The following is a 17,609-nucleotide window of genomic DNA, read 5'->3' on the forward strand; positions in this document are numbered from 1 at the left end:
CTTGAGATGCCTCCTTGATACAGTAAGCTCTCAATTACCCATCTTGGCAATATCCAGCCCAGTGCAATATCTGGCGCTGATGGCTTAGCTCTGTAAAAATAATGTCTGGTGAAATTGTGCAACATCTGGCACCGAAATGGGATGTAACCAGCAGTTTTATGCGATGTCCGGCATCGAGGTGTATCAATCGACTCACAAATGATAGCCAACCGGCTCTGTATTACTGTATTGTATTTTTACTTGATTGCATTTTATGCTTAATTTTTCTTTTGTTCATGGGGAAGTTTTTAGGAGAGGGTTGAGATGGATAGTAATGCAATATTTGGCTTGACGCCAAATATTGAGTCGATGGGGGAGTACCATGCAATTTCCGGCATTTTACATTATCCAGTGTAGGTACATTATTGGCTGAATTATGCCGGATAATTGAGAGTTTACTGTAATTCTTTTCTCCAGTGAATGTGAGATCTTGGCCATAATTCACTTCTCATTGCATACCAGCAACATCATGTCTGAGTCGTCTGATTTGAAGCCTCATTGGATTCACATTCTTCAAAAAAGAGTATACTTGCTCAGGTCACAGGCCAAGAATGTAAAAATACCAGCCATGCAGAAGCAGGTTGAGTAACACTGCCTGCATAGCCTTATATCATACTGACCCCATGCCTAATGATGCCCTTTTTGACAGGTGTACAGGACACATTGTACTGTGGTTGGTAATTAGCCACACACTCATCACTCAGGCAGGAAACTTAGCTACAAGTAAACAGACTCAGAGTCCAAACTGTCTTGCATTGTTACAAATTACATTTCAGATTTCCTTTTTCCAACAGTTTTTGGCAATTGTTGGAAAATTATTATCTGGTTTTGGCACTTGGTTAAACATCCAGTCCATAGAAATTATCTGCTGTACCATGGCCAGCCACAATTTGGGATTCTGTAAGAGGAAGTATAGCATCATCTGCACTGACTGATTGAAGAAATACCTGAACTGGCTGAATTACAGACCAGAAGTATGCACCTTGAAGCCACACCTCAGGCAGTTTTGCCAATTTCCCCCTTTTTTTTCCATTATGTAAATTGTGTATGGTTATATTGTGGTCACATGGGAGGAGAGGAGGTGGCAGTTAGGCAGTCACGCATAAGGACATGACATATTTACAGTAAGCAGAAATTTTGTATAGTAAGAGGAGTTTCAGGTGTGCAAGAGAGATCATACTGTCTGCTGTAGTGATAACTGTACATTGGTCCAAAAGTACAGATGCAGTTTTCTGCAGAGCTGGCATGGTTACTGTGTTCCATGTCACTGCCCCAAATGATAATGATGACTGACAGATATCTTCTGTCCCAACTGTTAAGCTTCAGTGATCCTCCCCTGCCATGAAAACAGATGCCTTTATCATTCAGAGTGTGAACCTGACATCCAGGTATGATCTATGACAATCTTCCTAGTCCAAACAACAACACCTTAATTAGTTTATCAGGTGCTATCATGGTGAACTGAACTGACATCTCTTGGCCCCTTAAATCTCATCTTTTTCCCTTGAATAGCATCCCAAAGGCAAGCCCCACAGTGTATTGTAGCTATAGCTATTCATGTTGGGGGGGGGGGCAATAACTCAAATTCCATTTTGCCACTTCCAAGCATAGGGACCTGAAGCTAGGCTACCATTAATCCAGAACATTTTAGATTGACCCATGCCTCTGGTAGCGTCAACATGATCCAAAACCCTCAACCCACCTCTTGGATGTGAAAATGGCATGTAGGCCACAGAATGCTTCAACCTCAGTCCTTTACTAGTTACGGGTGGGCAAAAAAGAGAAAAAGTTATAACTATAAATATTTTGCTTTTGTGCCTGTAGCTGCGGCTTAAACACCTAATCCCTTTTTCCACTTAAATACAGTACCTCTCTGGGACTAGGAAGAGGATGTTTTGACTGTATCTTGTGTATTTTTACTGGGTTTGTTATTCAGGGCACTCAGTGCAGCTAATCCATCATGTACTCCATGAGTTCAACAATTTGAGATGGTGTAAGATACTATATATGTGATGTTCCCTCTGCTTGAGGGGATGCTTGCAAGAAGTCTTACCCACATGCTTATGTTGTCTGTATGACACTTCACATTTTTTTTTTTTTTTTTTTTTCACAAACAAGTTAATTGTAATATATTACCTGCTGGCAGTACACAGTATTTTACTGATGGAACTTCAGTGGTGAGACACTAAAAATGCCTTTGCCAAAAGGGAAACATGGTTATAATTTCTGAAACTGTAATTTTCTGTGGAATGCTGTGCATCAGTAAATGACTTTCTGCCAAAGGTATTAGAGAGGCTGTAGTTAGCTAATCATTGCTTTATCTTGAGAGAATATGCTTTGTGGAAATGTGTACATTATGGTCTGTACAGTATAGTAATTTGTTGTATGCCTTTTCATAGCATAGACTTTAATTTTAAAATAGTCAGCAGTGGCTGTAATATAAGTATGCTTGTTAAGTAAACAGTACACTATTTGTTATTTATTTAGCAATAACTTCACAACAGTATACAGTATACCAGTACATGTATGGAGACAAGTATCCACCATAAATACAAATTTTTGAGTATTGAAGGAACCATACACACAGTAGGCTGGTGTTTAATGAATTACAATGCAGAAAGTACCTTACTAATAAAGTGAGCTTTATAGAGTTTCCTGTACTTACATACAGAGCAGAATTTTCAAACGTGTATTTTAATGCTGCTGGGAGTGTAAGTTTGGCTTTTAACCTTAAATGTTGATGAGTACACCTTAGAGGGGTTAATGTGGGATTGGCTGTTACTGTTGATATATTACTTGCAGTTGCCTCTGTACATACAGTATATGCTTGTGAATTGGCAGACTCTATCACATCATTTTTTTTTTTATTGCTATGTATTATTAAAGTTGTAGTACTGATAAGTAAGTTTGTTGTATGATGTGGGTTTGATCTACTGTATAATTTAAGTGTGTGCATTAGTCAGCACAGAAGATATTAATTTGTGTTGCATTTGTGTGTGTGTGTGTGTGTGTGTGTGTGTGTACCTAGTTGTGATATACAGGAAATGAGCTATGCTTATGGGGCCCTGTCTCTGTTTATTGATGTCAGATTTTGCTTTGAACTCGTTTAAGTTTTTAGACTGGACGATCTCTTTGTCCAGGCTGTTCCACAGGTCTGTGCATCTACTTTACAGTAAAAGTCCTCTCATTTGGCATCTTTGGGGCCAAGCAGGTGCTGAAAGAGCAGAAACTGCCGAATGACTGGGAAAACCTCCCAAAAAGTTTCTAGCAGCCATGTTCGGTCACCTCAATGCAATCACAGTGTCTACTAAGTATTATTGGTCAGCCCTAAGCACTAAATACTTAACCTTTGGATTGCGGTTACTTTTTTTTATCCCACCCTCTGGTGTGCAAAAAACGATTTTCTTTTTTTATCCCACCCTCTGGTGTGCATTTTTTTTTTTTTTTTTTTTTTTACAGACTTGAAGATAAACATCCAGGGCATCATCTGGTAAAAAAAAAAAAAAATCTGTCTCTCTGTCTTTGCGTAGCGCCATGCATAAGTTTGCGTAGAGGTGTGATTTTTTTTTTTTTTTTTTTAATTTTTTTATTTTTTTTTTTTTTTAAATAGGTTAGTGGGTAATTGTGGCGCTCTAATTGGATTGAGTCGGTGAAGGTTTATGTCCAAGGGATGGTTGGGGTTTATTGCTCATGTAATGCCACTCAGGGATGAGTGAGGCTGGTCACTTTCATCTTAAATGTCAGGACCAACCTGCCTAGCCCCAGGCTCCTACACTTCTCATGGGGCAACGTAGGATTGGATGATGGATGGATGGAATATAAACTTGAAGGTAAACATCCAGGACATTATGTGACGAAAAAGAAAAAAAAAAAATCTCTCTCGGTCCTTGTGTAGTGCCATGTGTTTGTTTGTGTAGGGGTGGAGTGATTAGCGGTGATGCACGGCTGCTGGAAGGTTAGCACAGCCTGAGCTGTGGCTCGCAGCATAACGCTACCCAGCCTGCGCTGTGACTCTCAACACGACGCTACTCAGCCTGAGCTTTGGCTTACAATCCACAGGTTAATAAGCAACTTCTGTTAAGTGTATTTAATGATACAGTATACATGAACTTACCTTTACTTAGGTGTATTTACATATGTACACCATATAATAGCACACCAAAGTCTAAACTTTCAAAAGGTCCCGCTCACAAAGCTAAACACTCACAAGTCATGATGGCCGACTGCGCATGCAGTGTTGGCAAGCGGAAATCTTCAAAAACGCTTGGGTAAACTTTAAAATGCACTAAGCTGTGGGTGAACTGTTCAATTTTTTGTGCTAAATTGGACTTCAAAATGCACAAGATACAGAAGAAAATCCAATATTTATTGGCACTATATTATTATGAAAAGTGCTAGATCTAGCGCCAACAGCACCAGATTGGCAACTATGGGTGCACGTGTACCAGCAATGAGCTGGCAACCCTGTCACAGGTGCCGATCAGCTCAGCGTATGTGCCGGAGGAGCAGAGAACTTTCGTAATGGGACTACTTATAAAAACCGCCTAAATACTGGAAATACCATAAGACCGGATGCTGAATGAGAGGACTTTTACTGTATATGGAAAATTATATTTCTTGATATCCTTCAAGCAACTTGACTTTTTCAGTTTCATTCCATGTCATTTTGTTACTCTCCCATCCCATACAAACAAATCTTCTGTCATTTTTTTCTACTCCCATCATGGCCCTGAACACTGCAATCATGTCACCCCTCTCACTCCTTTCTTCTAAGGAAGGCAGGTGTAGCTTTTCCAACCTTTCCGTGTACAACAGATCTGCCAGGCTAAGGACCATCTTGGTTGCTGTTCTCTGTTTTCTCTCGATCTTTTTTATATCTTTCATTTTATGTGGGGACTACCCAGGTTGGACCTGGGGTGGATCATGGACACTATCAATTTTTTGATCATCTCCTCATCCATGTAATGAAATGCTACTGTTATGTTACTCAGGATATTATATGTTTACCTGTCTTGTTAAAATTATCCTGGACCAGCACTCCCAAGTCCTTCTTTTCTCTCGTTTTTGTGATTTTAGTTTATTACCCTTCAAATAATTCTGTGATGGTCTCTTAGTACTTTTACCCATTTCCAATATTTTACTTTTTTTGAATTTCATTTCCCACACCTGGCTTCAATTATGAATCCTATCCAGGTCCTCCTGCAGCATTTTTACAATCTTCTTCAATTTCTACTCTCCTCATGATCTTTGCATCGTCAGCAGACAGACTTGCATAACTGTTCATTCCATCTACCATACAGTTTATGTAAATCAGGAACATTATGGGCACTAACAACAAGCCCTGTGGGACTCCATTTGGTACTTCCCTCTGTCCAGACATCCTGTCTATTATTACTGTCCTCATTTGTCTGTCTCTCATGATGTCTCTTGTCCACTCTTAAGAGGTTCCCCTTCAGCCCTCCTATGTGTTCCAGTTTCCATCTTAGTTGCTTGTGGGGTACCTTGTCAAAGGCTTTCTCCAAAATCTAAATACATACAGTCCACCCAACTGTTTTAGCACAGCTGTCATCCTTGAGTAGAAGCTCAACAAGTTGGAAACAAATGACCTTCCACTTCTGAATCCAAACTGACTTTCTACCAAAATGTCTATCTTCTCCACATATTTTATCCATCGGTCTTTCAGGGTTCTCTTGGACAATTTTGTGTGTGTGTGTGTGTGTGTGTGTGTGTGTGTGTGTGTGTGTGTGCGCGTGTGTGTGTGCGCGCGTGCTTGCATGCTTTTCTGATAATGTTTTCTGTGTAAATGATGAATAAATGCAGTTTTGTGTTTTGCTTTTGCATATTATATATGTTGTGCTTGATTTCTTTAAGCAGAAAATTAATAATCAGCACTATACTTACCAGCATACAGAGTCTGAGAATTTTAAAGCATGCAAACAATAATCTTTAATAAGTGATGTTGATAACAGTGTTAAGGATTCTGTGCCTTTGAAAGACATGAAACAGTAAGTGCATGATACGACTGCTGAAGCACATTTATACAGCAATTTACAGTATCTCTAATCCAGTGATCTGCAGTACATGCTGGATCATGAGAGTTATCCCCCAAAAAGAAACAAATGGTTTCATACTCATTTACTCTCATAAACACAGATCAGCTTGAATGTTATTTGCCTTGACTTGTAGATTTGTTCTAGATAAATTGTGCAAAACATACAGTACAGTAGTGACCACTGTAAGTTAGGTGAACTGGTCATACAGTTTATCTTAGCAAATAGTAGTCTGATTGGATACACTGAAATTCTGTTACTATCTGTTAAAGTATCTCAAGAAAGAACTGTAACTGCACAAGTATACAGTCCTAGTCTGCCAACTTACAGACTTATTTGTATAAGTGTATAGACAGTGATACAGCTTGTCCTGATAGTGTTCTAGTTAGAACTTCTGTGGCAGTTTAGTGTTACTGTACTTGTTTAAGTTGTAGTGCAATTTGTTAAGCAATTTTTATTTTGGAGTGAGAAGAAATTGTAGTAAAGTCAAGCATTACCTACTTGTTTGCAAAAGTTTAGCAAAACACTATGCTCCAATGAGTCGACTGTATCCTTAAATCATTTTGGTGTAGAGATTATTGTAATACAGTTATATCATCAGCAGCAGCAGCAGCAGCTGCAGCAGCCCAGTTTTCCAGGTTGACTGGGATCTGTGTGCACTAAATTTGTACTTTCTTTGTAATCCCTTGATCATTTTGTTGGTGGCAAACTCAGGATCAGAAAACAGACAATACTGTACATCATTAAAAAATATCTGAAGTATCCATACATAAAAAACTGACTCCTACCAACCTATGAGGCCATACTGTTCAGTACATGTACTGCGATAGAACAGTCCCTGACAAGAAGGGAAAAGCAGATATCCCAATAAAAATATGGTATCTCTGTAACTTTTCCATTAATATATATAGGCTGGGAGGGCTGCAGAAACAGGAAGAGGTTAAAAGATGGAGAACTATTAGACAGAATGCCCATTGATAAGGGCTACTTATTCATTCACTCATAATTCAACTTCAGACATTCCTGTCTCAGTCTTACAGACATAAAATTGTGTACTGTACTTCATAATGCCTATGGTAATATACCCATTATGTTGAATGTGGATGAATACATCATCCATTCATTTTTGTCCAATGAATCACTGCATTTTCAGCTACAGTGCCACTTCCCTGCTTAATAGGATGTACTGCATACATATCTTTAATAACTTTGTAGCCACCATTTATCTGTATGTAACTCTCTAATCTTGTAATAGATGAGTCTTAAGTTTTGGTTAAAGTTATTTTGGTAATTGAAGAGCAGGAGGAGTTAAAGATGAATACAGGGAGTTGATCTTGATTTATTTTCTTCAAAGAAAGTCTAAGTTGAGCAGTGTATGTATTATACAGGGACTTAATATACTAACTCAGTCTTGTCAGACCCCTCTTCTTAATCGCTCTCTCCACTACCTGCCAGTTCTATGGCCAGTCCCTTTCTCAGCTCTCTCTCTCTCTCTCTCTGCCACTCTCTCGACCCTGTTGCTAATCTCCTCCTCTCTCGCTCTTTCTTTCTTTAAAAAAAAAAAAAAAAAATGATAAAAAATAGGTTAGAAAATATCAATCTCCTCTCATAACTTACTTCTTGTAAGTCCATGTCCGGTCCTGGTGGTCACCACTTGTTCCCCCGAGGCTAGGGAACGTGGTGCTCCCTAGTAGTGCTCTTACCAGATATGATCACACTTGGGCTAAAATTCACACAAAATCACACTCCACACATGATCAGTATCACTGCCCTACTCATGGCACTGCAGAGACACAGGTATGATATACTTGTACTATGACAGTGACTTACAAAATGTTGGAGGTGCAATGCGATTCGGGATCAACGAGCATAAAAGAGTCCCCCACTCTGAGATGGCCAGTGCAAGAAGATATGGGTGCGGGGGCTGTGTGAGCCTTTCTGCGCATCCCGGCAGGCAGGCGGGCTCAGCTGGCCATGGGAATGTGTGTGATTCAAACTTTTAGCCCATCACTCCTGGACGAAACATCAGAGGACCCATTGTTAAACCGGGGCTTGGCCATCGTTAGGCGGGGTAGAGTGGTATTTCTATTTCTTAGGTGGGGTAGGGTGGTATTTCTATCCCCATCACTAATCCGGGGTATTGCATAAACGGGTATTGTAAATCGGGGTTTGCCTGTACTTAAAGAGTTAGCCTTGCAAATCCAGGAGACATTACTTCTGTACCCATGAAAAGTATCCCAAGTGCAGTAGCAGGCAACAGAATAATGCAAAAGTGAAGAGCTGGACTCCCTCCTATGTTGTCTTTGTGAAGGATTATTCATTCATTTATTCATTCATTCATCCAGTGTTGCCCCATAAGGAACATAGGAGCCAAAGGCTAGGCAAGTTGGTCCTGACATTTAAGATGAGAGTGACCAGCCTCATTCATCCCTGAGTGGCATTACATGAGCAGTAAACCTCAATTATCCCTTGGATATAAACCTGCACCAGCTCAATCCGACTGGGGCGCCTTAATTACCCACTAAACCACCAGGTGCCATAATTTAGTTATATGGTTACCATCCAGCATAGTAAATGGTTTGCTGGTGTACAAGAAACCATTTGGCCTGTCACTCAGTGTAGAGTCACCCTTAGACAGAAGGAAGAGGAAAGAATGAAGAAAAGAAGACAGAAGAGGAAAGAAGGAAGGGAGGAAAGGGCAGGCACCTAAGCGCAGCACTACATCGAGTAAGTGGATTATCCACTGCCGCACCGGAATGGAGGAGATTGGAACTGATATTTCCTCCATCTCTGTCTCCAGTCTTGATAAAAAGGCCATGCTCTTGATCTTTCTCAATACTGTATCTGTATGTGGAAATAGAAACATAATGATGAGGATGATGATTATAGCAACTTCTTGTATCATTGAGAATATGAATACCAGGATGTTAGTTTACACTTCAAGGAGGTTTCTGAATACTGATATGAATTGTGAGATACCTATTATAGTACAGAATTTTTTTGTGTGCATTATTTTGGAACATAAATACTGACAGTTATGAGATAGGATCATTTAATTAATATTTATACTTTTCATGTATCAGAATTTAATTTGCTGTAACTAATGTTGTAGATCTGTAAAACACTTTGATGTACAGTTTAAGAAGTCAAACTAACACCATATATGGTAGTTTACTGCTTGGTTGTGATCAGTTTTACATTAAATATTTTGTGGAGTTTGAGTGTGATTGCTACTAACAAGCTTTGGCACTTTTGCAGCTTAGATAATCACCTCCATTCACCACTTCTTCGTGTTAATGGAATTGTTGTTTTGAATGGTGCTTAGAAAATTATGTGCTGAAACTGATATTTCAGTTGTATATAATTGTCTGTATATTATTTATGAGGCAGGATGACTTGGCTTTAAATATTATATAAACTAGCCTAAAAGTAAGTTCTATACATATTATCATTTGATGCTGTTCTGCCATGATTTTAATGTAATGTACCAGTATTAATTATATCTGCAGAATAATGTTGCACTTCAGAATACGGTATGTGAATACCTGTACTGTACTAGCAATCTCATTTATTTACTGAAGTTAAAATTTTGTTGGCAGATTCGTCAAGTGTTGGCAGTGATGAGGACCCATATGATGAGTGTTCCAAGCCTCCCCCACGGTACAACTATAATGCCTTGCGAGCCCAAAATTTTAACCAGTACCGCCCTGCCAACACCTCCAACACAACCTCTCCTCTAGGTAGATTTTTCATCACTTCGATTATTAAAACCCACTGCTCACCAATTTCACCCCCCCCCCCCCACACACACATGCTTTTTTTTTATCTGCAAATTTGCCTGCACTGTACTGTAACTGCAGTGCCCATCCATGCATGTGCTTTGTAGATTTTACTGTAAGTGTAGAGGTATATGAGAGAGGGGTGTGTGAGTTGGGAGCAGGGCAGTGAAATGGCGGGGGACAGGGCAATGTGGAGGCAGTTTGTGTGTGGCCACTCCTTATGGGATTAAGGCATCTGGCAATAGATAGATAGATAGATAGAGTGTAGAGAAGGCATTTGTGGTACAGGCAAAACTGTCATCATCATCATCAAAATTTTGATCTTTTTATCCACCCAAGGATGGGATGAGATAGGATCCAGAAACAAGGAAAGAGAAAATAAGCAGTGTGAGTATGGAAGTTAAGAAGTCACTGCATGATAGTATTGTGATCCCTACCCTGACGTATGGAAGCGAGGCATGGACCTTGGTAGAGGGGAACAAATCAGGAGTGAGAGCAGTGGAAATGAGTTACTTGAGAAGAGCGTGTGGAGTGACGTGGAGGGACAGGCCGATGAATGAAGAAGTGTAGGAACGTTGTGGGGTGGATGTGGATGTGGCTGAGAAGATTAGGAGAAATACACTGAGGTGGTTTGGACATGTGGAGAGAATGGAGAATGAATGACTGACTAAGAGGGTAGGTGAGGTGGAGGGAGGGAGAGGGAGGGGAAGACCGAGGATGAGGTGGAGGGATGGAGTTGAGAAGTATATGAGGGAGGGGGGAGTGATTTGGGGGGAAGGTAGTCAAATGGTGGGTGACAGAGCTACTTGGAGGCGTTTTGTCTGCGGCCACCCTTTGCAGGATTAGGGGATCAGGCTATAGATAGATAGTCTATCTATCTATCTATTTATTGCCAGACGCCACAATCCCGTAAGGGGTGGCCATTTGACTTTGAGTTATTTGTTTTGATGCCTAGTAAATAGACCAGATATTTATTCACACTTCTCTCAAGCACCAGAATCCATGCTTTAGCTCAGAAGTAATGTAGTGCCATCTTGATGTATTTTTTTTCATAGATTCGTTTCATTTATACATGCCAGATAAAGAGTCAGTGTGGTGATGACTGTCATGTTAAAAAAAAAAGGGGTGCCAAACCCCTGTCCCATGCTCCTCCACGCATACATTATCCAATCAATTTGGTCTTGTGTTAGTTTCCTGACCTCATCAACTGCCATACCTCACTGTCTCTCACACTCATTTCTCATATCCCTCAGTCTCTTTCCACCTTAATTTCAAAATAATTCACATGTACTCGATTCACCTCTCTATCTGCATCAGTTCTTTCCATATCACCTTACCATCAAAGCATAAATGCTGCCCTGTTATCGACATACTTCCTTATTCCACATCTTTAGCAAATCACATTACAGTACAGTTTTGATTTCGTATCTTTTATGAACTCAACTCGCATTCCTCAACAGACCCACTTACATTGCTGTTAATCTTGACTTTTTGTTCACATTCCTTATCCAAGTTCTACAACCATTTGTTAATGTGATCCCTGCTCCACTCTGTAGCAAGGCACTGTCCACCTCAAAGGAAAGTTGGTATACTGCAAAGGATGGCTCTCAGGGGTGAGGCATTGTTCACTGCAAGGGGGCATTAGTTCAGTGCACAGGATGGTCATGCAGGAGCGAGTGCCTGCCTGCAGTTGATGGGTCTGCTTGACCAGACAGACCAGGGTTACTCTGCTACTACTACATCAAAGTGGAGAGAGAGAGAGAGAGTGTGTGTGTGTGTGTGTGTGTGTGTGTGTGTGTGTGTGTGCGTGCGCGCGCACGTGCGCACGCATGCCTAGTTGTATTTACCTAGCTGTGATATATAGGAAATAAGCTACACTCGTGAGGTCCCGTCTTCGTGTTTCAACCAGTCAGACTGTTTTCAACTCATTTAAGTTTTTGGACTGGACAATCTCTTTGTCCAGGCTGTTCCACACTCAGTGCATCTGTATGGAAAACTGTACTTCTTGATATTTTTCAAGCAACTTGTCTTTTTCAATTTCTTCATGTCCTCATGTTGTTCCCAAATTCCATACAAACAGATCTCTTCCAATTTTGTCTACTTCCATCATCACCCTGAACACTGCAATCATGTCATCCCTCTCTCTTCTTACTTCTGAAGAAGGCAGACCCAGCTTTTCTAGTCTTATACAATACTGTAGATCTGTCAGACTGGGGACCGTCTTGGTTGCTGCTCTTTGTATTCTCTCGATCTTGTTTATAATGTTTCTTTTTACATGGGGACCACACCACTGCCGCATATTCTAACCTGGGGCGGATCAGAGCCACTGTAAATTTTTTCATTAACTCCTCGTCCATGTGTTGAAATGCCATTCTAATGTTTGTCATGAGCTTCAGTCTCTCTCTGACTTTATTGTTAATGTGTTTTTTGGGTGACAAATTATCCTGGACCAACACTCCCAGGTCCCTTTCATCTCTCACTTTTGTGATTGATTCCTTTCCCATCGAGTAGTTGCAGTCCTCTTCAGCTTCTACTCTCCTGATAATCTTTGCATCATCTGCAAGCAGACTTGCATAAATGTTCATTCCATCCTCCATATCGTGAACCTAAATCAGGAACATTACAGGCCCCAGTGCTGAGCCCTGAGGGACTCCATTTGTTACATCCCTCCACCCTGACATCCTGTCCTTTATTACTGTTCTCATCTATCGGTCTCTCATGAAGTCCCTCATCCACTCCAAGAGGTCCTTCAGTCCTCCTGTGTGTTCCAGTTTCCACATTAGTCGCTTATGGGATACCTTGTCAAAGGCTTTCTCCAGATCTAAGTACATACAATCCACCCATTTATCTCTCTCCTGTAACATGTCAATCACCCTTGAGTAGAAGCTCAACAGATTAGACACACATGACATTCCATTTCTGAATCCAAACTGACTTTCTGCCAAAATGTCCACCTCCTCCAGATACTTCATCCACCTGTCTTTCAAGATTCTCTCGCACAATTTTGTGACCATGCTGGTCAGGGACACTGGTCTATAATTCAGGGGTTCTTCCTTATTCCCTCCTTTGTAAATTGGTACCACATTGGCCCTCTTCCATTCTTGAGGCACTTTCCCTTCTTCCAGAGAACACACAATTAAACTGTGAATCTTATCCATCAGTTGTTCTCTGCATGCCTTTAGTATCCAGTTAGAGATCCCTTCAGGCTCTGGGACCTTCCTTACATCTTGAGTTTCCAGTAGTTTATACACTTCCTGCACTTCCACTTCTATGTCTTTTAACACTAGATTTCTAGTCATTCCCTCCCCCTCCACAAACTCACTTTCCCTAGTGAAAACCAGTTGGAAACATTTGTTCATTATTTCAGCTTGCATTATCTCATCTTTGTAGACCTTTCCTTCTACTTTCAAGCTGTTGATTCCTTCCTTGTGTTTCAGTTTGCCATTGACAAACCAATTAACCCCTACACCGCGGGCATGTTTACCGATGTTTTGCGTGTGCCGCGGGGTTATTCGGGCTCCGACAGACTCTCAAAAAATATTTGCCAAAAATCAGTTATTAGTCCTAGAATATTAAAATTTTATATGCTTATGGCACATACCTTCAGCTTTCTCCTGGAATGTTTGTTGAGCCTTCGTCAGTTACCGTAGGACTTGTGGAGACCTCTGAAGTTGGGTAACGAAGTCTCCACTTTACACTTCCTGACAACCGGTAATATGATTACCACAGCCAGATATTGACACTATAAACACTACTCTATGATTTTCAAGTAGTTTGGGATCCATACTCCAAAAAAAAAACACTGTGAAAGCAATGAAAATTATGAGCGCGTCTGACCGCCGCACTTGCGCTAGTTCGCTCTTGGTACTCTGTCATTTATTATTCATAAAACCCCTCACACTTTATATAACACTTATATATATTTACAGTCTTTATCCATAAGTTTCCTTCAGTAGTATTAGTTTATTGTCACTGTAGGGATTCAATTTCTTTCAGTAAAATACGTAGCATTCACTTTCTCGTCCTGTATACTGGCATTGAGAGTGAATGTCACTTTCATCTTCACTCTCATAACTCATAGTATTCAGACATGCTATAGTGAAACTTTCACTTTCATTACTCCTAGGGTATATACTCGTATTCTTATAATACTACTCATTTACATTTCTATTTACGTTCTCTATTTTATTTACGTTATTTACATTTCTATTTTATTTACACTGTGTTATGAACTGTCACTTGAAGTAACTTATAAAACTATTTTCCATTGTTCACGTATATTTACATTCATTACTTTCACTTGCTGTTTACACATTATTTACAGTTCCACTTGCACTGTTTTACTCAATAGAAAGATCGTAGTCACTCTTTTATCAATTGTCAGCCCTTTACCTCTTTCCACACGAGGTTTAGTAGGGGGTAAAAGTCACAGGGCCCTTTGCATGGGGGTGAAAAAAGGCCCTGAAGTCAGCAAGAGGATGAGCCGTACCTCCTCTTTGGAAGATGAGAGAGAACTGATAAAGGAGGGCCGGCCCGGGTTGAGGCCTACTGAGGGGTTATTCAGTGCTACCAACGTAGCTCTTGAAACAGCTATGTATTTCACTGAAATGATTGGCAGGAAATCTAGACAACACATTATAAATTAGGTAGTTCCAGGTGAATGTAAATATCACTTAGGCTTCTCCCTTCCCTCCTTATATGTATATTTATTACGAAAATAGATTATATGGCATATTTCAAGGGGAAAAAAAAAAAAACGAAAATTAGCGAACGAGTGCACGTGAGGTGTTGTCAGGTGATAATTAGCCAATTCCAGGTGTATGGCACTCTCACTTACCTTATTTCTTTCTTGTATATATTATTTGGTATAAGAATAGGGCATAGGGCTTATTTCAATGGATGAAATCAGTGAAAAATTCCAGGGAAGATTTACTTAGCATAGCACGGCCAGGCAGGCGAGAGGATAGTGTAATGGAGGGGGGGTAGGGAGGGGAGTCAAGAACGGGGAGAAATGGCTAAATTGTCAACAATGGATGGGAGTACAGATGAGATTAGGAGTGCTGACTAGTGTTGGACATTGGCAGTACTGATAGATGATACAAGCCCCCACTTGGAAGCCCGGGTTAATTCAAAATAACACAGAATCACAAAAGCGACGCCCCGCGGTATGATCCCTTGCTCCCAAGCGTCACGAAAGTGACGCCCCGCGGTTAAGGGGTTAAACAATTTAGGTTCCTCCTTACATTTGTTGGTTATGCCTCTTTCAAAGTTTCTTACTTCCTGTCTGTGGATTCTTGTATATTCATTTCTAGTTCTTTTGTATTGTTCCTTTGTTCTGTTGTTACCTCTCTTTCTCCATTTGTTCCATGTGACATCCCTTACTCTTTTTGCCATCACACACCGTCTGTTAAACCAGTCCTTTTTCCAGTTCTCTCTCCCACTTACTCTTGGCACATAGTTTCCACACATGAGTTGTAGAAGCCTAGAAAGATATCGTACACCGCTGCATCCCTCTTGATTCTCTGAATTATCCCTAGTTCGCTACGTCAAAAAAATTTCCTCAATCCTTTAAAGTTTGCTTACTCAAAGTTGTACTGGTATCTTCCATGCCTGTATAGCGCATCTCTTGGTGTGACAGTTCCTTCTATCATTTGGAACTCATTCACTACATGATCACATTTTCCTAAAGGACACAGATATTTCTGAGATTTCCTACAGGAGACAGATATTTTACCATGATTTTATTCCATTTTACCATTATGTTTTGTGTGCCCACTGCATTTTTCTTGTGTAGCCTTTTTTTTTTTTTTTTTTTTTTTTTTTTTTTTTTTTTTTAAGTCACTCCAGGGTATGGCCCTGCAGTGGTGATTGCTTGTCTGTGGTTGATGGGTCTGCATGACCATGGTAATTGCTCAGCTGTGGTTTATAGGTGTCCTTGACCAGATAGAATAGTGTTAAACAACAGGAACAAGTGTTGTACGATGTGCTGTAGTGGTCTTTTACACTGGCTTTCAAAATTTGCCATTCAAGTAGACATATACTTACCCTTGAACATTCTTCATTACCATCATAATAGTTTTCAACAAAATACGGTAAAAGATTAGATGAGGTATATGGAGCCAGAACAATCCACAAGCCATTGCTGTATTGAAGTGGTTACATTTTCTTTAAGTTCACCTATGCAAAAATGATGACATACTTACTGAATTGATACACTGTATTTTATTTTGTTACACTCTGTCATATGATGCATCACCTAAATACAGCCATGTTATATGCTGATGCTCTATAATATAGCATCAAAAGCAAAAGTAGTCTCATAATTATCATGTTGTACAATGTGTTGCTTGCTATTTTGATGTTCATTAGCATGTAGTACTCATGCTATGTATTGTCCCATTCAGGTTATCCAGCCAATATGTATGATGGGCCTTCAGATGCTCCCTCTGTGTGTAATGCTGCAGCCTACAAGTATGACAGTGGGTACAGCACCAACAAGGATGACATCTATTCTGGTTCCAAGAGCCTTTATACCAGGTCTCCTCCCCTGCCTCGTTCGTCTTCCTTAAACCGTTCTCAGTCAGTGTACACCAAACCACCTCCACCACGGATTGATAACTACTCCAGAAACCTCTCTCACTCACAGAATTTTTGCAATAAATCCCCATCTGGATTCACAGTTGTCTCACATAACACTGATGGACTGTATAAGGGCAACCTCCGACAGGACTCACTGTACATCACTGGGAAGTCCAGCATTGTTAAACCTGAGCCTGTATATGGAACAGCAGCATATGGGAAACAGACAGATTCTGGAGACTCCAGCTACTCTACCTACCGTGGTTCAACTGGCTATAGCTCCTCTCGTTCCTCCAATCCAGGTCCACCACTGCCCATGAATCGCAACCGCTCTGACAATCAGACCCCCAACTCAGTGGCTTCTGCTCATTCAAGCTTGGTCACACCAAACTCTGCTGGTCTTTGCTATTCTCCCAATCCTCAGTACTGAGATAGAGAGAGAGAGAGAGATGCATACCGGTACTATTAAAACTGAAGGTTTGATACGTTTGAACATGAACCCTCAACACATTTTTTTCTTCAAGAATAAGTAGTGCAAATCCAGTATAAACCAAAAATACTGATGCTGGTGAACTCTGGATATTACAAACCTTTATGATGGTTGCTTTAGGTGATTTCAGAAAAGGCTTTTGTTTGATACTGTGTAAGCCTCAGAACTGTATTTAGAATGAGTTTGTTTATTTTTGTCAGTTGATATTTGTGCTGAAAGCAGTGTTTCATATTCTACTTATAATCTGCCACTGTTATGTGAAATGGCAGCTTTGTAAAAGTGCTCTGCTCTTGGGACTGGTTTTATGGTTGGATAGTTATCACTCCCTTATAGCCTAGTTATATGATCTTACACTGTAATCAACTTCAGAGACACTTGTATTTAAGCTTCCAGTTTGTGTGAACTGTAGTCATTGTGGTTAAAAGGGCCTCTGGATTTGAACAGTTTGCAGTTAGATTGTTTTCATGGGACAGTGATAAATCATGTAAACTCCCATATTCAGCTTCAGTGAGTGCAAACTAACTACTGTATGTAGAGTATGGTACTGTAGTTTTGCTTAGTAATGAACAACCAGCAACACAAAATTGCTCAGTAAGTACCTGCCACCTTGATGTAGCCATGTTTAATATTTTTCCAGTTCCCATGAATGTTCAGAGATGGGTTTAGGGTTTT

At 40.3% G+C, this 17,609-nt stretch overlaps 1 protein-coding gene across 1 annotated transcript in view; it reads left to right on the forward strand.

Annotated features, from left to right (window-relative positions):
* Positions 1 to 17,020, forward strand: part of LOC145401407 (neurogenic protein big brain-like) — a 102,993-nt gene extending 85,973 nt beyond the window's left edge. The window contains exons 6-9 of the mRNA XM_080273745.1: positions 9,689 to 9,829; positions 13,156 to 13,162; positions 14,986 to 14,990; positions 16,273 to 17,020. Coding sequence (XP_080129871.1) covers positions 9,689 to 9,829; positions 13,156 to 13,162; positions 14,986 to 14,990; positions 16,273 to 16,877 — 758 coding nt within the window. The 3' untranslated portion in view covers positions 16,878 to 17,020. The remainder of the gene's footprint in view (positions 1 to 9,688; positions 9,830 to 13,155; positions 13,163 to 14,985; positions 14,991 to 16,272) is intronic.
* The last annotated feature ends 589 nt before the right edge of the window (positions 17,021 to 17,609 follow it).

The sequence above is a fragment of the Coenobita brevimanus genome, chromosome 55, assembly GCF_032717465.1.
Source record: "Coenobita brevimanus isolate Jiangsu-jjx chromosome 55, ASM3271746v2, whole genome shotgun sequence".
In the NCBI taxonomy this organism is placed as follows: Eukaryota; Metazoa; Arthropoda; class Malacostraca; order Decapoda; family Coenobitidae; genus Coenobita; species Coenobita brevimanus.